We start from the raw sequence: 27,158 nt of genomic DNA, 5'->3' as shown, positions 1-27,158 counted from the left end.
TTCTTTGGGCTACTTGTGTATTCTATTTTCTCATAGAAATATGATATCTAAGATCTAGCACTTGTTACTGTAATGCTTGTTATTTTTTATTTATACAAAGGTTTTGAAATAGCTCCCAAAAAAGCCAGACATGTTGAAGAAACCAAATTAAAAAAGGTTAAGATCAATACATCACACTTATTTTGTTCTTGACTTGTGTTTATTATGTACACATTTTCTTATTATCTGGTTGTAAATTAAAATATTGCATAATGCAACAACACAACAGACGATCACAAAAATAGTGCACAACAAAGTCGAAAAAGAAATAATGATGCGAGCGACAAATATAGAAACGAAATCCTTCGCTGTCAAACCATCAAAAAATTCAAACAAAAAGTAGATTTGTGATGAAAGATGATTGATAATTTACCTCTGCATTGAAAATAATTTGTTGATCATTTTTATTTTTGTTCTACATTGTTTCCATTGAATAACAATTAAAAAAATATTCTTTATGATTGGTTCGCCTCCAGTTTTTTTATTGCTCAAGAAATAAATCAACAGAACCATGTAATTTAATTACGCAATTTAATTATTAAAATAGTAACCACTAATCTAATATAGTAAAAGTAATGAATTAAATGCACAAGAACTGAACCGAGTCTGTAGTACAATTTTTGAACACAACCCTGAAAGAAAATTTGAGGGGAAAAATGGAAGGAAATAGATAGTCAACAACAGTTTAAATTTAAAATGAAAACTTATTTCAGACGAGATGAAAGCTGACAAAAATTAAAATATATCAAATAATTTTGAATATAACGAATATACAGTAAGAACTAAAATAAAACGAACAAAATTAAATAATTTGTGAAGTCACAGAGGAATATAAAAAATGATAAGACAACTTGCATCTTTCGACCAGGCACAATTTAACGATGTAAAATTATGATTAAGTGTGTCGGTTTCGACACTCTTTAGATCTAGTATAATGTAAAGCCAACTAAATTGAATATTATAAATTGAATAAATCGCGTTGAATTACATTTATGATTTTAATTAAAGAATTAAAATTTCATATAAAAGTGAATTCAACCATAACAGCACTTGAGAGCAAGACACATTCACATCCAGTGGTCTTTAGACGCTCATGATTGTATAAAAAATAATATAAAATATGTAAAATTTGTTCATTAAATAAGAATCCATAAAACAATTACTAATGTTATAATGGAGTTATAATAAAACGTGGCCCATTCTGTCGGTAAGATAATTTTTGCAATATTGTGATGGTTGAAAGCCTGAATGAACGAATGAAGGAGTAAAACTAGTAAAAATGCCGAGAACACATCTATAAAAAATGACTTAGAGGTATTCTTAACAACAAAAATGAATAGAACCAAATTGTTTATTATGTAGAGTTAATAATAACCATCATCTTTATTATGTAGATTTTAATAAATTTGTAATGCATGCAAAAGAAAAAAATTAATATATAAAAATATGTTATATTTAAAAGCAGCGAGCTTAAAAATTACTAAACTTGTGTATAAATATAACTAAATAATCATTAATAAAATCTGTAAAAAAAAAAGATGTAAGAAAAATACATTAAAATGAAACGCTAACATTTAAATTAAAAATCCAACAAAGAGAATATTTTAATATAAAGCTATTTGAAATGGATGTTACATTTTGCTTTAAAATAAGTGAAAATTTGATAGTGATGAAGATGATGACGATAAAAAGAATGGTGATTGTGATAAAACAGACGATGTTGATAATGAAAGTAAAGATGACGACAATGAACTTAGCATAATGGTGATAAAAATTATAAAATGGAGATAAAGATGATGTAAAATGTGATAGTGATGATGATTATGATCACCAAAACTGGGTGGTTCTGCCACCAGGTGGTTGGTTAACTCGATATCCACCCAGCTTCTGACATTTCACGGGGTCGTCGGCATACGTTCCTACAGTAGTTACATTTACAGTACAGACATTTAATTTTAACAACGTACTTCAGTTCAATTATTGACATTAATATTTATTACCATTACTACAAAATTCTAAACTAAACAACCTGCCAATAACCTCGTTGATGAGATTAATTTTGAAATTTACAATATAGAATCCGCCCCGTCCGTGTTTTTTAACTACATACCAAGTTGCCCTCGTACGACATCTTTCATTTCAGACATCAATATGATCAAACCATACTGGGTATGATACCCATGCCATATCATCATCGCCATCATCCTTGCAGTTACCATATCATCATCGTCATCATTATGGTTACCATCATCATCACCTGCACACTGACCTTCGACACTGATGGATAGTGTGGTATCCTGCATGTTTCTCCCACCACTCTTCGTTGGCGGTCTACAAAAGTTGTCTGATCTTTGACCTTTGTGATGAAGATGATGATGGAAATGATGATGAAGATGATTATATAATGATACTTCCAAAGTGAGCAATCCGAACAGCGAAAACATTAGAACAAAACTAATGAATCACGCCACACCAGACATAAACAGCCGACGACCAGCATGTCTTTATCCTGATAATGATTCTCTAAATCAGCCCTGGACACCCTGTAACGAAATGAAACTATAATCAACTTAACATACCCGCGGCGTATGAGGGGGCCTTGTTCTTGCCATCATCCCCATCAACTCCACTCACTGGCCCGGCGTAGGGCTCTCTCACAACTGAATGGAATACCGTCTGCTTACATGAAAGTAATGAAATAATATGATGGAGATATGATGAGATTGTGATGTCCTAAGAGGGCTGCCTTAATGATGAAAGAACTATGACAATGATGACATCTTCAATTCATGCATACATTGGGTAAATAACAATAATAATTAAGTGATCTATTAGGATAAAATTTGCAATATATCCTTCTGCACCTTAGACAAACTCCTGCCATAGGCCACATCGGAGAACGGTTGACACCTGATGTATGCGCCATTCCTTCTTACTGGCTGTGGCTCCTCCTTTTTCATCTCAACAACCACTCCTGACTTTATGACGACGTCAATCTTTCCAGATAACTTCAATCCTTCAAAAACATTAAAATCTGATTTTGTGATTCTGTTGTCATTGTTGAATTCATGATCCTTGGAAGTGTCCATAATGATGACATCAGCATCTGACCCGACACCAATTCGACCCTGGTAAAGTTCATGTTGGGAATGAGGTCAAGTTCAAGTTCATTTTAATTAACACGATGGGGTATAATTAACGAAACAGAGAACTGAAATAATAACGTTATAATGAATCAAGAATGAGCACCTTCTTTGGGTAGAGGTTGAACAATTTGGCAGGAAAGGATGAAGTTAGTGAAGCAAAACAGCATGCATCCAGCTTACCAGATCCCTGGTTCAGAAATTTTAATTTATGTTCAGTCAATGAACTACAGCAAAAATGTTTCCTCTATATCCGCCTCGTCACACTAACCACGGTGAGGCCCCAGAGAGCCTGAACCATTTCCTGAACGGATGCCACTCCAGCAGGGATGCAACAAAAATTATCCTTCCCAGCTGCCTTCTGTTCTGTAGTGAATGATCTGTGCTCTGAACATACAGCCTGGATGCTGCTGCTGCAAAGTGTATGTAGACGCCACTATTAATTTGTCATTCATGCTGATAAATGAACGTAACAGTTAGTAAAAATATATTTACAATTTGTTAAGTAGCAACTAAAATTATGATACTCACTTGGCTAGATATCCAATCATTCGTTCACTGTTGTACTGATCATATCTGTTCGGTGGAAGAGTAAGATGATGGGCAGCAACCTTCCAATCAGCATCGAGCAATTTGGATTCTTCATTAACTAAGGAAGCAACATCCATTGAGCAAAATACGTTTTTACCTGTGACAACAAATCAACATCAAATTAAAAATTGAATAATGTGAAAAGTTTAAAACCAATAAATAACAAGAAATATGCAAATGAAAGAACCTTCGGCTCGATTCATAGCAACCAACTGGGCAGCACTTGTGTTAGTCACAGAATTGATGAACAGTGGAAGTCCAACTTGATTGGCCAATATGATGTAGTGATGGATTGACTGAAGTTCAATCTAGAACAATTCATAATATATATTTAGAAACTCTATCTTCGAACTGAATCATCAGCCAATCAACTACTAACGATATGACTGACAAAGAGTAATAAAGACATCAACATTTTTCAAGGTATATAGTGAAATGGATAACTAAAGAATTGTTTGGCAGAATGCTAAATTAATTAAACAATAAATTAAGAAACTTGAAACTAAAACTAAATTGAGAAAGACTCACATCCTCAGAGCAGGCAATCAACCAAGCTTCAGGTCCCGACATTCCTTGATGCAACAAGCTTTCACATTTCTGATTGGTGCAACATGAAATTTTATATTTAACTTAATCATTCATCAAACAACAACAACAACACACGTTTAGACGACATTTTCCCCGAGATCGGGGGTTGCCGTTTGGCTACCTATGATGAAACCGAAATACCCCTCGACGCCATCCACATCTGTCACTCGCCTCAGTATCACGCAACCCCGCTTTCACCTTGTCCTTCTCCACCTGCTCTCTCCATCCCAATCGCGGACGACCCCTTCCTATCACTCCTTCAACCTCGAACTCCAACGCTCGCCTAATCCCGACTCTTTCATCCCTTCTCAACACATGTCCTTACCACCGCAATCTTGATCTCCTTATCAATGTCACAATGTTCTCATTCAGTCCCATCATCGACATCAGCTCTGTACTACTCCTCCTATCCTTCACTTTAACCCCACACATCATCCTCACCATAGCTCTTTCAGCCCTCTGCAGTACACTTTCCTCCTCTCTCCTCAACACCCAAGTTTCACCACCATATACCATCGCTGCTCTCACACATGCTTTATATACCCTCCCTTTTATCTTCACAGACCATTTCTTTCCACACAATACCCCACCCAGTTCCCTAAATTTCATCCATCCCACACGAACTCTAGCCGTAACTGCGCTCAAACATCCTTCATCTGCGTTCAGCTTATCCCCTAAGTAAACAAAGCTTTCCACTCTTTCAATATAACTTAATCATTCATCACTAAAAATTAAACCATTAGGCCAAGTCAAACCACTAAACTAATGATGCTCTAATTAGATTTATCTGGGAAAGTACACAAAGGTACAGATCCACCTTAATATTGCTATCCACTTCCATAACTACTAGAATCGTGATATCATGTCAGTACAGCCCCAACACGACCACGAAGTAATTATAACATACTTTTGAAGTTTTGCCCCATAACACAATCTCATGGTATAATAAGATGCATACAATTCAATGCAGAAGCACACAACTTTACAAAGAATATTTTCAAATTTATTATTGACTATAACAAACACAAAATTTGTTGGCATGTTAACTCTCAGATGACATCACTCATCATTGTTATTATGTGATATGACCTGATTTAAAGAGTGTCTGTTTGAAAGTCAAATTTATAATGCATATTGGTACACTGGTCAATAATGGCCATCCAACAATCAAATAGTTAATTAATCAGCCAGTTAACTTTCTAACTAATCATTCAAGTAGCCAACCAACCAACTAATTGACCAACCAACTAACTAATCAGCCAATAAAACCAACCAACCAACCAGTTGCACAAGCTGATGATTGTATGGGTAGACATGAAGTACAGCACCAAGAGATTTCAACTTGTGAAATATTTTGATAAGTTCCTCGTCATTGTACGTGGTTCGTAGAGGTATGTAGAAGGAGGCAACTCCTGTTGTTGATGATGGTGTGATGAGGATGACATTCATCATTAACTTCATCCTAATCATCAAAACGATCTTCACAACATAATCATATACTCATCCTTCTAATCATGATCATCATTCTAGTCATCTCTATCTGCATCATCCATCATCATTACAGCCATTCTCAACTAATATCTTCCAATCATAAACCTCTCCATCATCATCCCCCTATAATCATCATCATCATCATAGAAACTCACCCTTCTCCTTAACCAGACATTCGACTTGGGCCTCGACCTCATCAGACCACCAGGAGAGTCCTACTTGAATGACACAATCACACCACAAGCTGTTCTCACATTTCTTCTGCCATTCATCAAAAACCTCCAAATATGATTGGTCCACGGATGGCTCAATGCTATTTGCTGGAGCAAATTCATTCAATTGCATTAAGAAAGAATCTACAAATTCAGGGATTTTGCATGTTTAAATGAAGTCATAGATGCTAATTTACATTCTAATCAAAATTTTAAAATTAAATGGCTGTCAGTTCTGTGAAAAAAAAGCCATTAAGAGAGCTAAGTGGCTAATAAATAAATCAGTCAATCAACGAATAATTAACCAACATTTTTAGGGAGACCTTTCTGAATTAAACAAATAAAGTCAATCAATCCACCAACCAACTAAAGTGGTCCCACCAGATATAGCAGCCTTGGTGCCAGTTTGAAAGTCATCAATGGACCTGAATGGAAGTTGTGTGGCACAATCAAAGTGAGTGCTCGAGTCAACTGCACCTGTTCAGCATAACATAACTAAGATAATTGATCTAGTAATTCAATCAAGAAAATGTAAATGAATAAATTTTTAAATTATTCAAATCAAAAAAAAAAATATGCAACAGCAATTTGTTGTAAGATAAAGATGAATTTAAAAATAAATTTCATATTTAAAGTTGTATGAATAACAAATTTATAAAGAAAAGCACAAAAACAACAAACCTGGTAGAATGAGTTTGCCAGTGGCATCTATGCAAACTGCCCCTTTTGGAGCTGCAAGGCTCTCTTCTATACACCTTTGGTTAAAAAAATTAATTAGTATGTAAATAATAACAACGTTTATTTTATCTTTTTCATATTAGTTACGAATATTACAAATTATGACACATAGCCTAGGTCAATATATGTGTATTGAGTGCATGTTCCATACATTTTTACGGGCACCGTTCTGAATTTGAACTAGGTCACAGTAAGATAAGAACAGGTGTTCCAAAATTTCACCATCTTGCCACCCAAACATTGATATATTAATTGCAAAAATCAAAAAATATCCCAGAAAGATGATTTGAAATGCCTACGTGAGGCAAAATACCTTTTAGTATAAAGTTAGCTGTTTGTCTGGTGTTTACAGATGAGTAGAAATTAAATAAGTTAATCAAAGTATGGAGTAAAAAACAGTGAAGTGGAAAGTAGATGTTGAACATGATAAGAAAACATTTTATGGGTAGGTGGATACAATAAATACAAAGATTGCACTGCAATTACATAAACAAACATGTGTGCATGAATGTGTTGTATTGCACATACAATACATACATTTTGTATATGTGTGTAGGTGTTAAACATATGCACGAAGAATACAACCGTGTATGTATGTATACATTGTATTGTATAATGTATATAAATAAGTGATGTATACTGTTGAGTGTTGTATGCATGTTTGCATACAACAATGGACCAATAAGTGCACATCTGCAGGCAATATCAGTAATGAGATAGATAGATGGACAGATGGATGAATGAAGAACAGGTAGGTAGATAGGTGATAAACAGATAAACGTTTCACAGACAGTTTCTTTAAATTAATTAAATTAAATTCACTCACACAATTGCTCCATCTTCAATTAAAACATCTGCCATGTAAGAGTAATCATCATTCACAATCCTTCCACCTTTTATCAGAAGAGTTGATTTTGCAGAATTCTGCATCATAATTTTGAATTTTAATTCAATGTTAAATTTAAAAAATTAATCAAATTTTTGATGTCAATTATTGCATTATTAATTAATTAATCAAAAATAATAGCAGAAAGCTAAATTTCGGTATTGACTTCTAGCAAAATAATAAATTAATACGTTTAAATTTAAAAATAAAAAATTCTGTAACCTCATCTGTCGAGACTGTCGACATAATAAAAAAATTTGAGCAAATTTTTAGATGACAAAATTTTTTTTAGAGAAATTCAAGTCAATTTGAAACAATCGCAAAAAATCAAACAATTAAAATTAACGCAAAAAATTTAAAAATTTTGATTTCAAATTATCAAAATTAACAAATATTGTAATTTTAGAACTTGTTTAAATTTTAAACAAGTTCTAAAAAAACAAAAGTAATGTTCCGTTTGTTGATGGTTCGACAAATCGATTATTGAAATATTTCGTTACTAAAAATTTAATTTATTCTAAAACTTACAAACGATTTACTGATAAGATTGAAAATTTAATTTAATTTTTTATAAGATGAACTGTAAAAATTTGTAAAGTGTGCAATTTATGCTAAAGTGCCCGTTCTCTCAAACATTTTTCACCGTAAACAGACGAGTACTTAACCGGTTCGCTGCTTGCATCTTTTATTAACTGCCACGTTTACTAACGTTTTAAAACCAAAACTACGGAGCTTGGTACGATTTTACATATTTTGATTCTCTTTTCATCTTCACAATGGAAATTGGAAACATTCGCAAAAATTATTAATTAAAAAATAATTAAAAAGAAAAATAATAACTTCGACTAAACATCAATAAAATTTTACACACAAGCAAGCAGACAGAACATAAAAAGAAAATAAACTCAAAAGAAACAACAGTTGTTAAGATGGAATAAGATGAGATAAGATGCATTTGAGTCTGAGAGGTCAACAGATGTTTGTGATGTAAATATCAACTTACACACACGCACACACACACACACACACACACACACACACACACACGAATACATAAGTGTACTTGTGTGTGTGTGTGTCTGTGTGTGTGTGATGGCTGATTGGCGCATTTATTTTACATTAATATATTTTTGTTTAGTATAATTATAATTAATTAAAAAGTAATTGTATTTAATTGGTGATATTTAGATGAACTAACTTTAGTCTTATTTTCTTTTTTAACATCGTCAGTTTTAGCGGAATGATTAGCTACTCCTATACCATCATCAAGATCTCCCTTACTGTTCTTCACACTGTTCTTTGTTTCATCAGCTTCTTTCATTCCAGGAGCATCATTAATTTTATCTCCATCCAATCCGTCAGCAGGGCTTTCATTTTCCACAACCGCCGTAGACAATTCATCTAATTCTCGTTGTTTTTCAAGTTCTTTGGCTTTCATGCGTTTCTCATATGGAGAAACTTCACCTTTCATGACGAATTTTTTATTGTATGTATGTACTTCAATTATGATTGAGGTTTGAAATATAGACTATCACAAAAGTTTCACTAATTAAAAATTTTTCTCTCAGAAACATTTAAACAGTAATGCGTTCACATCAACTCTGTGTATTCTGCAGCTTCAAATCTAACTTTGTCGTTTTAAAAAATATCATCAACATCGAGGTAATCGTGCAACACAACAAATCAACATGGACAACACATCAAACCAACATAGACAACACAACAAACCAATATACAAAACACAACAAACCAACATAGACAACACAACAAACAAACAAATCTAAATAAACATCAAATAACAAGCCAGCATAGACAACACAAGAAACTAACATAGACAACAGAGCACAACAAACCTATCTTGACGATCGTCTTCTCATCGAAAGCATCAGCAACATGACCGAAGAGAGAATTCTTCAGAACTCGTGGTTGAGGTTTGGCACCTCCCACTCCAAGCCAGATTGGGGTAGACATCTGTTCATTTGTTATATGCAATGGATATAACATATATGTGTTTCGGAATTTTAGATGGGTGTGTGTGTGTGTGTGTGTGCGGTATGTTTCGGGATTTTAAATGGTATTCGTCCTCTCATCGCAAGATATATTGTATTTTTGTAGTATCACTTATAACACAATTTTTTCAATGATTTTAGTTACTCGCGGTAGCATGCATCATTATGTACATACATTATCTCAAGATTGTACATACATTTGCATAATAATTAGTAATTATTTGTATCAAGATACACCAAACTACTTACTAATCGAAATATAATCCAGCAAGCAAGAAGATACAACGAGAAATTGCATTGTATGCAAACATTCAAGTGCTTATCCAGACTATTCTAGTAACCAACATACAGTTGCACGCACACACCACACGCACGCACGTACATGCACTTAACATCAATTGATTATATATGTGTGTACAAGATGTACTGTACAGTGAGTGCACTGGCGTACCATTCCATCATTCCATGAACTTGTGAACGTGTGTGTTATGAATGTACCTTCCATATTTTTAATATATCTTTATTCTTGAAAATTCATTCAAATGCAAGAATTGTTACACGCAAGAAAATACAGAAATACAGAAATATTATGGAATAAAGTGACAGAAACTAAAACGAACACACACACATACACACACATTGAAGAATAAATGAATAACAATGATATAATAATTGTTCGAAAAATTGTCAAACTTAGTTACAAACTCAACAATGCGGAAAAGGCGGTGATATTTCTTAATAACTGCGTGTACGACAGTTTGAGTTCAAAAAAAATTATATGCACATAAATACATACATACATGTATACGTACATAAATGTGTTTTTGTAAAACACATGTATATTGTTGAATATATTGTGTGAGTATGTGAATATATGCAAAAAACATACAAAAATGTGTGTGTGGTGTGTGTGTGTGTGCGTGTGTGTGTATTATCCACCAATAATTGTATAATTGTTTATTCTGGTTGCTTTTGGGTACATGACTCATCCATACATTCATCCAGAAATACTTATTGTAACGTTATACATATTTTTATATCTTTTTTAATATCTGCCCTTTCATGTCTGTGTTCTATTTAGTCTTTGTTCTTTTATGTCTATGTTTTTTCTCTCTATGTTCTTCTATGTCTATGTTTTTAGTAATGTTACTCTTTCTAAGAAATGGTGTTGAGGCCAAAAAAATTAGTGGATGGTTGGATGGATGGATGGAGGAGATAAGAGCAAATAAAAATAATTTCCATAATTAATACTAAAAAATATATAAATTATACTCTCAAATAATAATAATTGAAATGATTAAACCATGAAACAACTTTGTAATAATAAGAAGAAAAAGAAAAATGAAAGCAATAATAATAATAATAATAATAATATTAATAATAGAAACTCTTTTATTTCAACCAAAGTCGTTAAAGAGTTTCCATTATTATTATTATTATTATTATTATTATTATTATTATTATTATTATTATTATTACTATTTTTATTATTATTATTATTATTATTGAAAGCAATAATAATAATAATAATAATTTGATTTCCTCGCTGAAAACTTAGAAAGGTAAACATCTCCGTTCATATGGTAGTTGGTGATGACGAGCACGGGGTGAGGGTGATGATGATGGCTATGACGATGGTAGGTGAAAATGTAATGTTGTTATGCTTATGTCTGACGATGATGCTGCTGCTGATGATGATGATGGAGGTAATGATGATGGAGGTAATGATGATGATGACAATGATGATGATAAAGATGATGATAAAGATGAAATTGAAGGTGAAAGTGATTAAGATGTGATAGAAATAATAAAGATAATAATTATATGATGATAAGTAAGGCAAAAAACAAGATTGCATAATGTAGATGTAGTAGAAGTAAAAATGGTGCTGAAGTGACGATGATGAAGATGATAATGCGATGAAAATTATGACATTATGAGTGAGTATGATGATTTAGAGAGAAAGAAGATGAATAAATAACAAAAACTTGTATCGGTTTTTGTTGTTATTCTATGTATGTGTGAATGTATGTGTGAATGTATGTATAGACGTGTTTGTTTGTGTGTGTGCGCGCGCGTGTGTGTGTTTGTGTGTGTGTGGTGTGAATCTGCACACATGTGTGTGTGTGTGAGTATATATGTTTGTGAGTATGCGTGTGTGCGTGTTGTATATGTATGTGCGTGTATATGTAATATGCCGATGATAATTGTTTATAAGTATAAGTAGAATTATTTTATATAATTGGAGTAAGTAATACATTTCATTTTTAATGCTAAATTTTATAATAATAATAGCTATCTTTTTTTTAATAATTAAACAAAATAATGTACCAAAATCATAAAAAATGAAAAACAATACTAACATTTTTTGTGTACCTTTGTGTATCCTATGATATGATATAAATATAAGAACAAACGAACGAACGAACGAATGAACGAACGAATGATGTATTTTATATACTACACTTAATTTATTTATATGTGCACAATATCCGTGTCTGTTGAGTAGTAGTGTTTGAATGATGTTAGGTCGTTGTGTGATTCTTACCACGTGATAATTCAGCTAGTTTAAATCTGAATGAATGGATGGGTAGGATTATAATTAATTAATTAATTAACACTTCACGATGTATTTGCCAGGTATAATAAATTGGAAATAGATCTATCACTATAATATAATACTATAGCGAAATTTATAATAAGGTTACTAGTATATAAAATAATATAAGCAAGCAGACGGAGGTAGAATGTTAATATAGTTTAAACTTTAGTAGTTAGTCAGCACATAAAAAACAAATGAAAACATATATATATATATATATATACATACATACATACACACACACACACACACACACACACACACATACATACATACATACATACATACACACACACACTCAAACACACATACATACATAACATTTTCCCATATAAGTAAAACAACCTAATAAAGAACGAAGAACAACAATATATAACATTTCAGACAGAAACTTAACAACAAACACAAGGTAACAGAAACATAAAAAAAAACAGCATAACCTAACAATACAAACAACGGAACAGAACATGACGTACGTACTCCTCCTAACTAGATGCCGTCTTATACACGCTACGAATGAATGAACGAACCGTTTGAAATCTGATCTCTTTGTCACTTACTTTATATATACATGAGAACGCATACAATTGTATGCAGTACCTAATATATACATATTATACATACATATATATATATATATATATATATTATGTATAGTATAGTACGCGCATACACATATACACCTTTTATAGCCGCACAGATACCAACACACACACACACACACACACACACACACACACACACACACACACACACACACACACACACACACACACACACACACACACAGATTCATTCTCAGTGGTTTGTGCAGTCAAAAATAAGATGCACATTCATTTATGTACAAACAAACATTCATTTCACACACACACATACATTGTATGATATATTCTAGATTGTATCTTTTGTGCGCTTGTATTATATGAATGATTTTTGGTTCATTTATTTCGTCATTAATTAATTATTTATTGATAAGTTTCTAAAACCATTTTATAGTTTCCCACATGTAAGCCATTTTACCATGTTTATTTTTTTTTCACCTGGCCATCTCTATACACGAACATTTATACAAACATTTTTTTGATTGCCAAGAAGAACAAAACAATCGCAATAAACAACGCATGTGCTAATTAATCAGACTCTAATGTTTTGAAGAATAAAAAATAATTTCTGAATAAACCAATATACGAGGATGCATTTGGTGCACCAACTTATCCAAATTGAAAGTAGGTCTACACGTGGTGAATAAAACGGAGGCTCTATAACGTTTCTTCATCGTTTGTGTGCCATTTTCACAACATGTACCATGTGCGTATATACAAAACGAGCACACTCTTGATTTCGTACATAATCAAAAACCAATTCACACACAATACATGTGTGCGTTAAACATAAGAACATGCATTCACAAACTAGACACAAATACATGTATTGTATATGTAGGTAGGTACACGTAACACATACAAGTACATACATGCATACATACATACAAAAACATACGTACTACATACAACCATATTTACAGACACTGCGATGAAGAATGACCGATAGATGAATGGATGGAATTCAAAATTCACGAAAAACAATGAACAACATCACATGCGCAGGGACGTATGTATAAAATCACCACAGGATGTCTCGCCATTATCTAAATCCCACACGCACAAATACAGACACACCCACATGCACATATACAGACACATCCACATTCACACACGAAACTAAACAACGCGACATCGAGTCCACATATTTAATCAAATATTCTTTGATTACGACGCAGAACAAAATAACCGCAATACATAATTCCATAATTTTTTAATAAAACGGATGACTATCGGACTTGTAACACAGCTGTCTGAAATCGAAATTGGATAACTTACACTACAGTGTAACAGACTTAAAGAATTCCGTGCGACCTTCTGACGCATAATGCTTTAACGACGTCAAAACGAAACGAAACAAAACGAGATGAGACGGTATAGAAAATTGACAGTATTCTGGACGACGATGGCAACGATGGTTGAGTTATTGATTGCAACGATAAATCATTTTATTTGAAAAAAATAAATTAAAATCACATGTATAAATTAAAATTGAATGAACAAGTCAACAACTATTAATTACCCATATAACAAAGGGCTCGTGATAAAAAGATCTCAAAATTATTTATTCATCTGTCAATCATTCTACCACATTTATTCATCCATCCATCAATTCAGCTATCATTTATTCACTCACATTCCCATCTATCCATATTTACATTCTTTCTTCCATCTATCCATTTACTCGTCCACCAATCAATCAGTCAAGATCGGATACAAAATAATTGGATTCAAGAATGATCTCATCAAAGAAGATGAGCAGCTGGGCAAACGAAGGCCTCTCAACATCCACCTCATTCCAACACTTCACCATCACATCGTAGACCTGTTCGTCGAGAGCTCCGTGTCCAGTTGACGGTTGGGGCAGTCGATAACCCTGCAACACCTGAGTCTTTACCTCAAAGTTCGACCAGCCTGTATTCACACACACACACACACACACATCATGACAATGATGAAGATGACGATGATGACTGTGACGCATAATTTATCATTATTAAGGTGATCAACAAACTAAAAACCAACAAGACAAAACACAAACCAACAAACAAATGAAAAAACAAAACAAAACAACCACCGATCAAAAACCAACCAAGCAAGCAAGCAACCACAACCAAGCAAGCAACCAACCAACCAACCAATCACAACCAACCAACCAACTAACAAACAAACCAACAACTCAGAGACCTGAGTATGGTACCTTCCCGAGTGTAAATATCTCGTAGAGGAGTACTCCATATGACCAGACATCTGACTTAACAGTGAACAACATGAACCTCAAACCCTCAGGCGCCGTCCACTTCACTGGAAACCTCGAGACTGCAGGCAGTGTCAGTTCAGACGAAAGAAAAGGTAATTACATTGAGAAAGGGAGTAATAAAAATAACGAAAATGTATATCAGCAAAAAAGAAGATGAAAGATCCTACGTGACCTAAAAAAAGTTAGTGACCATTCATTAGATTCACTCATTAACGACATCAATTAAAATAGAGAATTACACTCTGTGGTCTGATTTTATAAGGATAAATAAATTTCTTGACCTTAGGTTCTGATATAAAAAAAACAATTAGATGAAAGATAACAGAAGCAAATGAAACATATTGGACCGTAGTTGCATATAATTCATAACGAACAAACGAACGAACGAACGAACAAACAAAAAACAAACGAACAAACATGCTCTAACCTTCACTTCCCTCATAAACGCCCTCTTCAACCTGTTTGGCCAGTCCAAAATCAGCAACTTTGACGACATTGTTTCCGGCGACAAGTACATTGGCGGCTCTGAGGTCCCTGTGTATGTATGGCGGGTTTTGAGACTCCAGGTAGGACATACCATCTGCTACCTGTGGTTGCGAGACGTGTCTACTCGTTAGTCTGTCATTGTCTCTTTGTCATTAGTCATATGTCACCTTTATCACTAAGCATCACAATCATCATCTTTCATAAAAATAACTTTCGACAATAAAATCATTGTCAACTTCAACAAAATGAAGGTCCTAAACAAATTTTAAATCGTTCAACGTCCCCAAATTATGACAAAAGCACCAAAAGTCAAACCAAATTTATAAGTTATCAACTTTAAATTAATTTTACAACTTATTAATAACATAAATTTATTTTTAATAATTATGATTTAAATAAAAACGATTGAATTTTTAAATAAAACATCCAACCGATAAAGACCGATCTAATTTTTAAAAAATGCTTCAAAATAGAATAATTTGTAATTGTTTTTGATTAACTGAGATCTAACAATGGGAACAGATCTTTTATTTTTCATTGAATGGGTAAAATCAATAATTAATTAGTTAATTAATAGAGAAATAGTCATGATTAAAATAAAATAAAATAAAATCATAATAATCATAGTTAGTCATCATTGCTCTTTATTTAAAATAAAATAAGTACAGCGATGATAAGATAGTTATGAAAATTGATTCACGCATTGCTCTGATCACAATATATCGCATATGATGATGATGGTATCACACTGCTAATTAAACTTTGGCGAAAATATTCGGTCCAGTCAATTTTAATTAAAGACAAATTGAAGGAATTGTAAAAGCCTATGGGCGATAATTCAAAAGAATTTATTAAAATAGTATAATGATTAAAATTTTTCATCAGGTTGTTTTTGAGATTGCTTGTATTTTTGTCGAGTTTGTATTGCCTGGACTTGACAAAGTTTGTTTCATAATAATAATAATAATAACAACAAACAAACAAACAAACAAACAAGGACAAAAACAATAATAATAACAACAACAAAGAATAATAACAACAATAATCCTAATCCTAAGGACCTGAGCAGCGATATCGACAAGATTGTTGAAGTTGAGTGTAGTGCGGTTGTCTTGGAGGTAGGACGTGAGTGAGCCTCCGCACATGAACTCGGTGATGATGAAGAGTGGTCGAGACTGCATGCAGATGCCCAGCAACTGCACCAATCTGATGGATGTGTGTGTGAGTGTGTGTGTCAGTTATCAAACTCCTCACTCATCAACATCTTCCTCCTCCCCCTCCTAGTCATCATCATCATCATCATCATCATCATCATCATCTTAAATGTTATCATTGGTTTTATCAGTTGTAGCAAATATGATGTTTGTACCATTTGGGAGTACATGCTTTTTATTATCTCAAATATTTTCCTTATATACCCATTACCTTTACTATGGCTAACGTCACAATCATTCTCACCATCATCTTCACCATCACCATCATCATCACCATTATTATTATTATTATTACTATTATTATTATTATTATTACTATTATTATTATTATTACTACTAACAAAACAATTACACAATCATAGCAATCAGTGAAGAATGAATGAACATGAACTCCTATAAAATGTACAGTCTAATTAGAGGATGATTGACAGGTCACGAAAACAACAAGCCCCACTAACCTCGGGTGTCTCAGGTTGTGCATAATTTCTGCTTCCTTCCTGAACTTGCCCACCTCCATTGTTGATTCCGTTTTTAAAGTTTTCACCGCAACTTCCTGCTTGCCATTAATCAATGCTGCAATAAAAAATTTAATTAATTAATTAATTAATTAATTAATTATTGGTTTTGTAAGCCATCCAACAAACTCATTTGCTCAGTAATCATCTATTCAATGGAATCAATTCACACATCCATCTACATTATCAAACCATCAGATCACACATATACACACACGTTTACATCCATTCCATCCATCCACCCATCAATCTATCCATCCATCCATCCACTAATTACTAATTAGTCATTAAAATAAATAAACAAATGTATCTGCTGACCTCTGTAGACATCTCCAAACTGTCCAGAGCCAAGATGGTCGATGAGTTGAATCTGATCCTGCTGGACTTCCAAGTCCTTCAGAGGAACGTTGAGAAGTTCTCGCGGGCAGGCACTTCTCAACGGGCACACCAGTCCTCCCTGGTTGCCTGTTTGTTTGTTTGTCGTCAGTGAAGTTGGCTTTTGTTATTTATTATGATAGATTAATTCATAAATTAAACAAAGTACTTGTTAATTAACGAAAAGCTAATGAATAAATTATGAATTTCATGAATAAATTATGAATGTCATTCAATTAAATGATTGACACGCTTGTGAATTATTAATTGAAGCGAAAAAATCCCGATGAAAAATATAAAATGGTAATTAAGAAACGTGGATAAATATAATTTATGAGCAAAGATGGAGGCTAAATGGAGGATAGATGAATAGATGGATGAACGGATGAATAGAATGAAAAATATAAAGATGAATGAAAGGATGGATGGTTTTTTTTTATTATTCTTTAAAAATCAGGATCTGACAGATGCAGAAACTGTAACAACATGCAAGGCAGTAGTATAAAATTAAACAAATAAGTGAGTAAATAAATACAAACAGTGAGGAAGAAAAATGTTAAAACATGAAAAATGAAATAAGTTAGAATAAAATAAATAATAATAATAATAATAAAAAAATAAATGAAAAGTAATTGACAATGAATATAAAATGGTTGAACAGATGAATAGATGAAGAGATGGATACTTTTGTAATAGTCGATGAGTTCGATGAGGGATGGGAACATGAGGTGCTTGCTGATGTACAACGAGCCATTTTCATGTTTTTTGATCCTGTAATGTTTTATGTAGTCATCGTATGGAGTTGTCGTTGATGAGGCAGACGTTGACAGAGTAACTTTGGGCATCTTTTCAAATAATACCGAGAGAGCATACGATTGATTGTCTGTTTGGCATGAAAAAATTCTGAAAATCACATTATCATCAATCAATAGTTAAATAGTTTGCATAAATTTAATAAGTCAGTCAGTCATTCAGTTTATAAACCTGCTGCCCTCCTAACTAGAAATGTTCCAATTTTATTTGTGGGTAACGTCAAAAGTTTGGCGGCCTCTCGACGATTTGTATTGAACCACCAACTAGACAATTTTTTTGATGCTATCATATATAGAAGCCAGTGAATTAATGAATTATCCAACTAAAAATTCAAACTGAATCATAAATTGAGACTTGAAAAAAAAATTAATTTTTATTATCTAAAAAAAAAATGACAGACTCTTGAGTTTCAACATTATGATCATCAATGACGACATAATTGCTGGGTATGAATCCTTTCAATCCATCAGACTTCATCGCATACCACCAATCGCCGTCCCTTTGCCATCATCATTATACGCACGACATTATTGAATGAAAAATTTGTTAATTTTAAAATTTAAATAAAAATGAAATGAAACAGAACAATCAAATCAGACTACAATTCTTATCTATAAATTACTTACATTTATTAAGAATAGACATTTTAATTTAAAAATTAAAATTGTAATTTACATTTAATTTAAGAAAAGATAATCTGATAATGTAGTTACTTAAAAAATTACAAGTAATTTAATCACTTCATTTACTTACTAGTTTAATTATTTTTACTTTCAATTTCATTTTAAATACTTTCTTTCTTTTTGTTTGAATTTGAATAAAAAATATATGAAAGAAAAGAAAGGAAATATAACTTACAAAATGCAACAAATAAGTGAATTAGTTAATTAATTATTAAATTAAAAACCTGTGCCCAATAACCGCCATTTTTTCTCCTTTTTTGAATGACAAATCGGCATCATGGATGGCCTGGTAGTCAAATAGTGCTCTAACTGCAACTGCTCAGAAAATTTAATTTTAAAAATTGAATATTTAGAATCATGTTGTTTTAAAATACAAAACCATAAAACAAATTAAATTGAATTTAAATTTTGTAATCAGATTTAAATGTTCCTAACTTAATTAGATTTTACGACTAAAACTAAACTATTTATTGCAAAAAAACTTTAAAATTTCAAAAAAGTTAAAAGGAGATTTAACTTAGACATTTTTTTCTTGTAAAAAATGGACCGGTGTTACACTTTTTGTCTAAAAGTGTGCGTGGATATATCCTATGAATTCTGGACATCTTCCATAAATTACTTTGTTAATTTTACAATGTATTTTTAGAATAGCTGATTAGTAAGTTAAGAAGTAGCGTTTAATCAAGTTTAATGAGAATTACAATTCAAAATAATGACTGGAATAAGAACTGGGAGTGTTTAGACACGAAAAAATTTCTATTAAACTTTTGAAACGGTATTATATGATAGGTAAAACGTTTCACAATCACAGATTATAATTAAACAATGTAATAATAAAATTAAAACTTTCCTCACAATCTTTTTCTTCATTATCATCAGGATCATTATTTTGAGATTTCTCTGATTCATCTCCATCATTTTGGCTATCTTCGTTGCTATTGTTGATGTTAACGTCGTCGTCATCGTGTTCCATCTTCTCAGTTCTACAAAAAACAATTTGCTTTTGCGTCTGTCCTTGTGGTGAACATTTTCTTCTACACAGTGATTCCACAATACCCATCACATCAATTGGAAATGTAGTGGATAACTAAATTCACGTGCTAGCACATCAGCTTAATGCGATTTGTCTTTAAGTCTGTTCATTATGAACTTAATTCGAATTATTGAACATTTTAAAAAATTAATTTGATTCCTGAATGTAGGAGCACTGTATTGTATATAGTATATATATATATTCTTCTAAATTTAAAAAACTTAAACGAGGATGTAAAAATTGAAATAGAAAGCCTGTACAAATTAGACTTAAGCGTTACCTTACAATTTCAAATAATTCAATCTTTAAAATATAAGCAAGCGAGTGTGAGCCTGTGCATTGTTTTGCATTGTTCAGTCACACGAGACATTACACACATTTGCTCGATTTGGAATTATCAAAAAATCTTGTTTTTACCTATATTTTCACCATTGCACCGACCGAATATGCGATGTTTCTGAATGAAAGTTCAGTTATGAGACGATCATTACAGTAACGTTTCAAATAGGGCATCCACCCACATTCAAAATTACAGAAAATGGACAACACTCCATGAAAAAGTGAAACTTTTGAACAAAAAATGAGCCTTGGATAAAAATTTTATTACAAATTCAATTGATATGCGTACATATACATCTGTAATCAACTTTTATTATTAAGTTAAGAATATATTTTTTTAAGGGCTTTTTAATAATGTAAGCAAACATTAATAACAATTTTTTAATTATATTCAAACAAAGTCAAATTTGATTTTAAAACAATTCAGCACGAATTTTTCGCGCAAATCTTAGTAAGTCAAATTTTCGTTTAGGTATCTGACAGCTGGTAAAGAAGTTTCAGGAGAAGAGCTGCACAATTTCAAGAGACAATTTTAATCTTTAGTATTTTCGAAATCAAATTTTACGGACAAAAACATCTTATATCGAATGAATTATTCGGTAATCAGAAAATAAAATTCCGTTTACATTAATCATTTTAGATACAATAAAGAGAACTTTTAAAGAAAAGTTAAACGTAAAGATAATTTTTTTCTTTAAAAAGATGTTGCGGACAACCTAGTTTGAGTTAATTTTTGATTTAATTTCAATCAAATCGTCTGTTGTCATTCACGTCGCATCCGAATTTTTGAGCTGATTTCGTACAGGTAAATAAATAAACGATATGGAAATGGATAGATGACATTACTGAATGGACTGGTGTTGGTATTCTGAATTCCATAAAACTGGCCAAAGATGATAGAAAAGGTTTTTGGAAAGAAAAAAGGAAAATCTGAATGTAAAAAGCATGCTTAGATGTACACCATCGGCCTCGGCGGACCCCGTTGGACAAAGGAGGATCATTGATTGAAATAAACGATAATAACGAACGAAAAAAACGCGCTAGCATCAACGCCACCCCTTCAAGTAATACAAAACCAGCCACTCCGAGCGAACGTCGTAACCTCGTCTCGTCTATTTAATTTTATAGAAAATAAATTTTTTTTAGAAAGAATATAGCAAACCAAAGTCCACGGAAGACAACAACAACGACGAAACGTTATCTGCTAATACGACTGTTTCATTACAGGCTTGACAAAAACATAAATATAAAATAAGCCTTACATTATTTGTGGATGCATGTATTCAATTCAAACAATTAAATTGTGAAATAAATATTTATTTCACCACACGACATAAAAAAACAAGCAAAAGATACATAATTAAACAGAATTGAACTTATTTTTTTAACAGAAAACTGTTAAAAGACGTTACAGCTATAATGTCTTTTCAATTTGTAAGAAAAATAAGTAACTGAAGTTTGTTGATGAATAATACTTGTTGAAGAGTAGACAGACGCGTCTGATAGCAGATCGTAAAGTGTTTAATACTCCTCCTCCTCACCACCATCTCCGTTGGTTGAATCGATGCCAACCTCTTCATAGTCCTTCTCAAGGGCAGCCATGTCCTCACGAGCTTCAGAGAACTCTCCTTCTTCCATGCCCTCACCAACGTACCAATGGACGAACGCTCTCTTGGCGTACATCAAATCAAATTTGTGGTCAAGGCGAGCCCAGGCCTCTGCAACCGCAGTCGTGTTGCTCAACATGCAGACTGCCCTCTGCACCTTCGCCAGGTCTCCTCCGGGGATGCTTGTTGGTGGTTGGTAGTTGATTCCAACTTTGAATCCAGTTGGACACCAATCAACAAATTGAATTGTTCGTTTTGTTTTTATGGAGGCAATGGCGGCGTTAACATCCTTCGGCACAACGTCCCCTCTGTAAAGAAGACAACAAGCCATGTACTTTCCGTGACGTGGATCGCATTTGACCATCTGGTTGGAAGGTTCAAAGCAGGCGTTGGTTATCTCAGCTACTGTTAGCTGTTCGTGGTAGGCTTTCTCCGCCGAAATGACAGGAGCGTAAGTAGCCAGCGGGAAGTGGATACGAGGATATGGCACCAAATTTGTCTGAAATTCAGTCAGATCGACGTTCAGAGCTCCGTCAAATCTGAGGGAAGCCGTGATGGAGCTGACAACTTGAGCAATGAGACGATTCAAATTGGTGTACGTGGGTCTTTCGATGTCCAAGTTCCTCCTGCAGATGTCGTAGATGGCCTCGTTATCGACCATGAAGGCGCAGTCCGAATGCTCCAAAGTAGTGTGGGTGGTGAGGATGGAGTTGTAGGGCTCGACGACAGCCGTTGATATCTGCGGAGCGGGATACACGCTAAACTCCAACTTCGACTTTTTGCCATAATCCACGCTCAACCTACGGCGATATAAATGCGATTATTAAAATTATAACATTATATTATCATCAATTATAAAATTATTATTATAATTATTTACCTTAATTTTTAATAATATAATTATGATCGCGTTTTTCTAAAAACTCAACTATCTAATGAATATTTAACTGAAGCAATTGTTGGCAAAAATGGCAAACCTTTCCATAAGAAGAGAGGTAAATCCTGATCCAGTACCTCCTCCGAAACTGTGGAAGATGAGAAAGCCTTGAAGACCAGTACATTGGTCGGCCAACTTCCTGATCCTGTCAAGCACCAGGTCGATGATTTCCTTGCCGATCGTGTAGTGACCTCTGGCGTAGTTGTTGGCTGCATCCTCCTTGCCTGTTATCAGCTGCTCAGGATGGAACAACTGACGGTATTTGCCCCGACGCACTTCGTCTTAAGACAAAATTATCTTTTCGTTAGCGTTTTTATCTTCATTCGTTTCATTTTCTACAATGACAATAGTAATAGAGCAAGTTGTTTATAAAACACGTCAAGTAATTATTAACAAGTGATAGTAGTAGCAGCAGTGTCGTCAATCAGTAGATGCAATGATTGTACAGCTGGTAGCAAAGTTTTGAAAGAAAAAACAAGAATCTCACCGACAACGGTCGGTTCTAGATCAATGAAAACGGCTCTGGGCACGTGTTTGCCTGAACCAGTCTCTGCGAAGAAAGTGTTGAAGGAATCATCGGACTTTCCAACAGACTTGTCACTGGGCATCTGTCCATCGGGCTGGATGCCATGTTCCAGGCAGTACAACTCCCAACACGCATTTCCAATCTGCACACCAGCTTGTCCAACGTGTACGCTGATACATTCACGCTGTATTAATTGCGTAGTATTTGATCGTGTAACGTAACGCGCATACATTCTGCTTGAAAATGTGCAGTGGTTATGAGCGGCGTAAACTTATTTTTGTACATTTCATACATTTGTGGCATGCTTGCCTAATTTCATTGGAAGTATATTTCAATAAATGTAGATACCTACCATTAATAATATTTATGTGTCAATGGAAGAGAATACGTCTAACTGCGTGAGGCATTAATTTATGAAAAGCAAATGCGAGCTTATCGGCTAAAAACGCAACATCACAACGGAAATTTGAATTAAATTGAATTTTAAGCTATGAAAATTATTTTAGCTAACCATTTTTCTTGGTCCCTTTCTTCAAATTCAAAGTTATTATATGAAAAAAATTACTTCAAAGGACAGCGAGGAAACTTGAGGAGATATTTATTAAATTTTTTTATAAATTACTTGAGCCAGTGAGAAGTAAGAAGGCTTCAAAATTCCTCTCACTCAAACACGAAGAGTTTTAATGAGAAATAATTTTGAAAGTTGAGTAACGCAACGAGAACAGAAAGAACACGTGACACAAACACAAAACGCTGTTACTCACCGAACTCCAACAACCTTATATACTAGCCAATCCTGCGCATTCATTCGCTCTTATACATCACATACATTCATACGCATACAACTCAGAATAAGAACCATATATATATATATATATATATATGCGTATATATATGCGTATATATACATATATAAGTACATACATACATACAGACAAACAATTCATAGGCATGCAAATACATTCATAGGCACGAATTCACTATTGTATCAGTAATGCACACTCACGCACACACACGCACAAAACCATACATAAACAAACCAACCAATCAGCAATTTATTCATAGAAAGTTAAAAACACAGAACGATTACAGTTGTTTATAATTCAAGAGTCATGAAAGGACGACAAGAATGATATTACGTATGTGCAAGTGCATATCATTTCACCAGACTTTCACCTTTACATTAAATACACTCGGCACGTTAATTCTCTACACAACCAAACTCCTCTGCAGGTCCTTACAAATAGGAATTAACCACAGACCCTCGAGAAACAAAAAACGCGTGCGTACAGCAATTAGAGATGAGCGAATGAGTTGGTACGTGTGGTGTAGAGTAGATGTTGTACGTACGGGACATACGCCCCTAATTTGTCTGTCTCCTTCTCTTTTGAACGTCTCGAATGGCACGATTCATTCTTTTTTTGAAATTTAAGAAAACAAACAAAGAGGCGAAGTTGTGCTGAGAAAAAAACTTCAAAACATCCATAAATAATTCTACAATCACGCACACACACACACACACACACACACACACACACACACACACACACACACACACACACACACACATACACATAGATATATTGCAGACAGTAACTAATAAGTAGAGATGATGAATAACGAAGATGAGCGCATTATGAATCTGCGGAGTTGGCGCAGCTCAAACAGCTTCACATTAACATAATTTATTACATTTCTCATCCTCCTTCTCCTCCCCACCATCATCCACATCTCCATCTTCTTCACCATCTTGACCTAAAATACTTTTGAAAAGTTTCATTGCGATGGCTGGCTTCATATTTTTTTATGCTGTTTTTTTTAGTACTTCTACCACTACCTGCTACTACTGCTACTGCTGCTCTACTACTACTACTCCTACTACTGTTACTACTACTATTACTACTACTCTACTACTACTACTAATCTACTACTACTACTACTACTACTACTACTACTACTACTACTACTACTACTACTACTACTACTACTACTACTACTACTACTAACAATAATAATAACACGATAATTATTATTATTCCTATAATATTATATTAATGTTATTTAAAAGGATGTAGTTACTCGTATTTAAAGCATTTTATCAATTTGCTACCGTCAAAATTTAACTTAGTTGCTGAAGTTTTTGTTGATGGTGTTGTTAACATGCGTTGTAGATATCGTATTGTCGGTGCTGTGTTGTTGTATATTCTTCATGTCATAATGTTGTTGTTGTTGTTGTTTGTTGTTGTTTGTTGTTGTTGTTGTATTACCATCGTATGTGAACACATCGCATCATTTTGTTACTTGTCTGAAAGAGAAATGTTGCTTCTTGATGAAAAGCAACAACTGCAATGGAACAATAAAGAACAGACAGACACACAGACAGACAGACAGACGGATGGAGATATTAAAAAATCATAAAACTAAAACACACACACACACACACAAACTTGCATACACATACACACAAACACACACCAACTTATGTAGGTATGTGTGTATGTTTGTGATGAATGTGTGATGTATGTATGCGATGATGAGTGTGTGTGTGAGATTCGCGATAAGATTGAATATTTCTTCAATCGCGCGCAATTACGGGTGCCTACATTTTGAAACGTACACACACACACACACACACACACACACACAAACACACACACACACATGCATGCATGCACACACACATGTATGAACACGTACATAAACATTTACGAAAAATTATAATACGGATGATTCGTCTGTTGTACACCGAGTAAATATTATTTTTCTAATACGGGTTTTCAGTAAACATTTTACAACATTTATAATTAAATGTGTTCTATTTGTCTTAGTGTTAACAATAATGTAAAATATTTTGAAGGTGTTGTAAAATATTTTCAAGATGTTGTGAAATATCTGGGAGATGTTTAAAAATTTCTTGGATAAGTTGTAATATTTCTCCTATGGCCTGTAACATCAGTAGAATAGATTTAGGAGCAATTATTTTCGGTAAGCAAATAAAACATACAAACAAAATGTGTAAATACATACATGTATTTCAATAAGCTCCAAACATGTGTGTTTGTACGTTTCTGTGTACGTGTATGCATGGATGTATGTATGCATGTATGTACGTACGTGTGCATGTATGTATTCATGTATGTATGTATATATGTATGTTTAATTGCATGCATGCATACAAATCATGTATGTATGTATATATGTATGTATGCATGTAAGTAAGATGTATGTATGTATGTATGTATGTATGTATGTATGTATGTATGTATGTATGTATGTAAGTAAGTATGTATGTATAAACAGAACATCTATGTAAATGTTTGTTGTCGGTGTATTAGAAAAAACTCGCTCATACTCTCAAACAGTAATAAATCATCACTTTCATCCATGAGTCACTCACTATCATCATCATCCTCATCATCATCATCACCACTACCATCTGGTATACATACATACATGCATACATACATAT

General features: G+C 33.3%; 3 protein-coding genes across 3 annotated transcripts; all 3 read right to left on the bottom strand.

Moving 5' to 3' along the window:
* Window positions 1-507: 507 nt before the first annotated feature.
* On the bottom strand, window positions 508-8,107 carry HELRODRAFT_108261 (hypothetical protein). Its single transcript, XM_009031070.1, has 15 exons — window positions 7,926-8,107; window positions 7,629-7,733; window positions 6,746-6,819; window positions 6,428-6,541; window positions 6,008-6,172; window positions 5,643-5,773; window positions 4,302-4,370; window positions 3,961-4,081; window positions 3,714-3,870; window positions 3,454-3,595; window positions 3,289-3,372; window positions 2,904-3,167; window positions 2,619-2,715; window positions 2,309-2,395; window positions 508-1,958 (listed from the first exon to the last, which is right to left on the bottom strand). The coding sequence occupies exons 2-15, from the start codon at window positions 7,730-7,732 to the stop codon at window positions 1,867-1,869; spliced, it is 1,701 nt and encodes a 566-aa protein (XP_009029318.1). The 5' UTR covers window position 7,733; window positions 7,926-8,107; the 3' UTR covers window positions 508-1,866.
* Window positions 8,108-14,600: 6,493 nt separating this feature from the next.
* HELRODRAFT_69263 (hypothetical protein) lies at window positions 14,601-18,596 on the bottom strand (the record flags this gene model as incomplete). The annotated part of the gene is made up of 7 exons (XM_009030548.1): window positions 14,601-14,815; window positions 15,089-15,220; window positions 15,589-15,748; window positions 16,709-16,843; window positions 17,307-17,434; window positions 17,695-17,841; window positions 18,437-18,596. The coding sequence occupies 7 exons, from the start codon at window positions 18,594-18,596 to the stop codon at window positions 14,601-14,603; spliced, it is 1,077 nt and encodes a 358-aa protein (XP_009028796.1).
* Window positions 18,597-21,732: 3,136 nt separating this feature from the next.
* On the bottom strand, window positions 21,733-24,440 carry HELRODRAFT_185172 (hypothetical protein). The gene is made up of 4 exons (XM_009031069.1): window positions 24,201-24,440; window positions 23,651-23,873; window positions 23,204-23,444; window positions 21,733-23,026 (listed from the first exon to the last, which is right to left on the bottom strand). Exons 1-4 carry the CDS (start codon window positions 24,201-24,203, stop codon window positions 22,141-22,143), a joined length of 1,353 nt encoding a protein of 450 aa, XP_009029317.1. The 5' UTR covers window positions 24,204-24,440; the 3' UTR covers window positions 21,733-22,140.
* Between the last annotated feature and the right edge of the window lie 2,718 nt (window positions 24,441-27,158).

Source organism: Helobdella robusta, assembly GCF_000326865.2.
Source record: "Helobdella robusta unplaced genomic scaffold HELROscaffold_7, whole genome shotgun sequence".
NCBI lineage: Eukaryota > Metazoa > Annelida > Clitellata > Rhynchobdellida > Glossiphoniidae > Helobdella > Helobdella robusta.
Note: the sequence above shows the minus strand (reverse complement) of the source record. Positions and strands in the feature narration are given on the sequence as shown.